We start from the raw sequence: 3,683 nt of genomic DNA, 5'->3' as shown, positions 1-3,683 counted from the left end.
CCTGATTTCAGGATTTTTTCTTTGAGGTACAAAGTAAAACCACACCCCTACTGTCAGTCTTAACCAATCATAACATTCCAGTCAGTTTGTAAAGTCTGTAGTTTCACCCGTTTGTAGTGTTGCGTGCAAACTGAAAAATGTGATATCACTGGGGGTGTTTTCAGAGTGAGACTCACTCTCACCATTCACCATGGTTTGTGGGATTTTGTTTACAAACCATATGTGAACCACTAAAAGCATAGTAACTCTTTCTTAAATTGCTCCAGCTATCAAAAGTTATAGCTGTGATACCTAAGACAGACACAAAGAAAGAAAGAAAGAAAGAAAGAAAGAAAGAAAGAAAGAACAAGAGATAAAACATTTGTGGGTGGGGGAAGCAAGATTAGATCACATGACTGAGTCATGCAAGGTGCCTTATCACTCTGGAACTTTTGCTGTACTTCCAAAAAATGCTTGCATCTGAATCGCAACAGTGACAGGAAATCCACTTTCACACATCAAGTCCTTGTTCTACTCACTTCATATGTAAGAACAAAGAAAAAAAAAAAGAAAGAAAGAAAAAAAGCAGCATCTTACAGGAAATTTGCTTAAGTTGAAAAAAGAGGTCAGAATGCAGTAGACTCACTCAGAGAAAAGCCTTGTTAACAGAAAGTACATCTCATAATTGTAGAGCACTGTATATCACCATGGAAGGACCTTGGACTACAGAAAGGTAAATGATGTATATTTGTTTTTATTCCCCACACACACTTAATTCTAATGTGTATGAGAACTTTTCAATCAAAACATGAATACAAAAATCAATCAGTGCCAGCCAATGCACAAATGCCAGTCTGTTTTGTAATAAATGCCATTATGTTCTCGAAATAATGAGAACTGATAACTGACTAATTATAAGCTGCTCTCTGACCAGTGATGGTCAACTGTTCCTCAATTACAAACTAATCAGCTCTTTAATCAAAGTTTTTTTTTTAAGTCACTGATAAGACTGGTTTTATACTCTACTAAAACTAACTAAGCCTGTGAGGTAAACTATTATTTACACGTGGCTTAGCCCCCTAGACTAAATGGTAAATGGTGTTTGTACAGGAACTCAAACTCACTGATTATAGGCTGGATTTTTTTTTTCTTTGCTAATCTGTACCACAGGGGTTTGCGGTGGGCTGTCCTAGGTGGGTTTTAGGTTTGACATCATATCTCATTCATTTTGATCTAGAACAAAAGAAAGCATTCACGACACCCGGTTTGTCATTGAAGAGTTTTACTTGAGAGACCATACCATTTGTCATCATTTATGGACAGTTCTCTAGAATATTGTTAAAACAAGGAAACACATTTTCCTACAAATTTGTGAGCTTTCCGGTAACAGAGCAGCACATTTAAGTGAGATGTGTTGCCTGTCCAAAGAATAAATAGTTGTAGCAATTTGAAAGATCTGTTCAATGTACAATTGCAATGGTACATGAATGAGATGAATGTCTGTTTCTGTTCTCATCAACAGTCAAATTATTTTTAATGATCCTAATCATTTATGTTTTCTGGATTCAGATATGAGATTTACTGCCATAGTCATAATGGAACTGTATGCAAAATGTCTTTCTTTGAAACGCCCGTTTGCTCTGAGGGTTTTTTTTTATCATGTTAACAGACCGTGTTTTCCCCTTTTATTTCCCATGAAAATGATTCAGTTTACTGTTTCTCCAGTTATGCGCTGACAGATGCCACCCAGAACAATACAGAAATGAATACTTAAGAGTTTTTTTTTCCCTGCTCTTCCACAAAAGAAAAAACAAAAAAAAAAAACAACAAACAAAAACAAAAAAAAAAACCCCAACCAAACAAACTGAAAACACCCATGGTTCTTAAAATAATTTAAAGTTTGGAGATATTACTGATGAAAATACTTTTGATTTTGAATGTTCTTTGTTTGTTTGTTTTTAATATGGACATATTTCCTTCTTTTTTTTTAACGTTCTTTCTGTGACAGAACAAGCACAATCATGACCGACTTCAGCAGGACCAGCGATTACAACGACACCAGCGATTACAACGGCACCATATATGATTACAACTACAGCCCGACCTTCTGCAGTCCAGAAAACTCTTTGCTCAATCACAGTGCCATTCCTGCCATGTTGTACACCGTTTTTGCTGTAGGTTTGGTAGGCAATGCCACCGTTTTGTGGGTCCTCATTAGGCTCCTTCGGTTGAAGAACATGACCGATGTCTGTTTGCTGAACTTGGCGCTCTCCGACCTGCTCATGGTACTGTCCTTGCCTTTGTGGGCGCTGAACTTCCAGGATTTCTATTTTGACTCTGATATTGCCTGCAAGGCCAAATCTGGGATGTACCAGGTCAGCTTCTACAGCGGGATCCTCTTTGTGACTGTGATGAGCGTCGACCGTTACCTGGCCATTGTCCACGCCGTTGCTGCCATGCGAGCTCGGACGCGCCGGTACGGTGTCATGGCGAGCGTGGTCATCTGGATGGTGTCCATCTGTGCTGCTCTCCCTGAAATTTTATTCGCCAGAGTGATCGCAAACGACGATACACGGTCCTGTGAAAGGGATTATCCTCCAGAATCACACAAAACGTGGAAAAAATTCCGTAACATCAGTGAGAATATGGTTGGACTTTTCATCTCCCTGCCTGTAATGATATACTGCTACGTGAGGATCCTTCTGGTACTGTGCAGGGCCAAGAACTCGAAAAGGAGCCGAGCGATGAAACTGGTGTGTGGCATCGTGGGAGCTTTCATAGTATTTTGGGTGCCCTACAATGTGATGGTGTTTCTGGAAACCTTGCCCTTGTTCCACATTGAAAATGGTTTTAAGCCAGTAGATGAGTGTGAGACTCCTGATCCATTCATGATGGCTTTCGATTTGACAGAAATCATTTCTCTGACCCACTGCTGCGTGAATCCAGTGATCTATGCTTTTGCTGGAGAGAAGTTTCGGAAGTCTTTGGTCAGTGCATTCTCCAGATATCCACTCTTTTCAAAAATATCCGGAGTTACGAGTCATTCTAAAGTTTCAGAAAATGAAACTTCCAACACAGCTGTGTGACTGTCTCTTGGTTAATTAATGAAAATGAACAGGAAAAAAGCAAAATGCACAGTTGAATAAATGAAAAAATTAGGTATTTGTGATGTTGACAGTGCACTGCCCACAGAAATACACTGGACTACCTCAGATGTGAAAGTTGCCGAATGAATCAGCATCTTACGTGAATTAACGTCAGGGCATATTCAGATGCTCATTGTGTGACAAGTGAGATAACTATTGATGTGAACGAACAAGAATCATTTGTATACTGTATATATTCTCACATCAAGAGAGTGTAAGCCACACAGCATATTCTTCACAACTCATAATGTCACAAAAACTTCAGTCTCACAGACACACGCAAAGGTTTCCCACATACACACAGACCCTATGGAACTTTTTAAATTCACAAATCACCCAATCAAATGTAAAAGTGGCTCTAACTTCAATCCAAACAAAAACATGAACTGATGAGAAAAGATATAATATCATAAGATGTTCAATAAAGTCTTAAGTTTTCTCAAATAATTAAAAAAATTCTATTACATTTGTGAACGTTGTGTTTATTAATGTTATACTTGATATATATATGATTTAACAAACTGTTGACAGCCAGGGGGTGTGGGCTCACTACCCCTC

The 3,683-nt window shown here is 38.6% G+C and overlaps 1 protein-coding gene across 1 annotated transcript; it reads left to right on the top strand.

Annotated features, from left to right (window-relative positions):
* The first annotated feature begins 2,000 nt into the window (after positions 1-2,000).
* On the top strand, positions 2,001-3,065 carry LOC115819747 (C-C chemokine receptor type 8). Its single transcript, XM_030783248.1, has one exon. It carries the CDS (start codon positions 2,001-2,003, stop codon positions 3,063-3,065), a length of 1,065 nt encoding a protein of 354 aa, XP_030639108.1.
* Positions 3,066-3,683: the final 618 nt, after the last annotated feature.

This window comes from Chanos chanos, chromosome 8 (assembly GCF_902362185.1).
Source record: "Chanos chanos chromosome 8, fChaCha1.1, whole genome shotgun sequence".
Lineage (NCBI taxonomy): Eukaryota > Metazoa > Chordata > Actinopteri > Gonorynchiformes > Chanidae > Chanos > Chanos chanos.
This window is presented reverse-complemented; position numbering and strand designations above follow the sequence as displayed.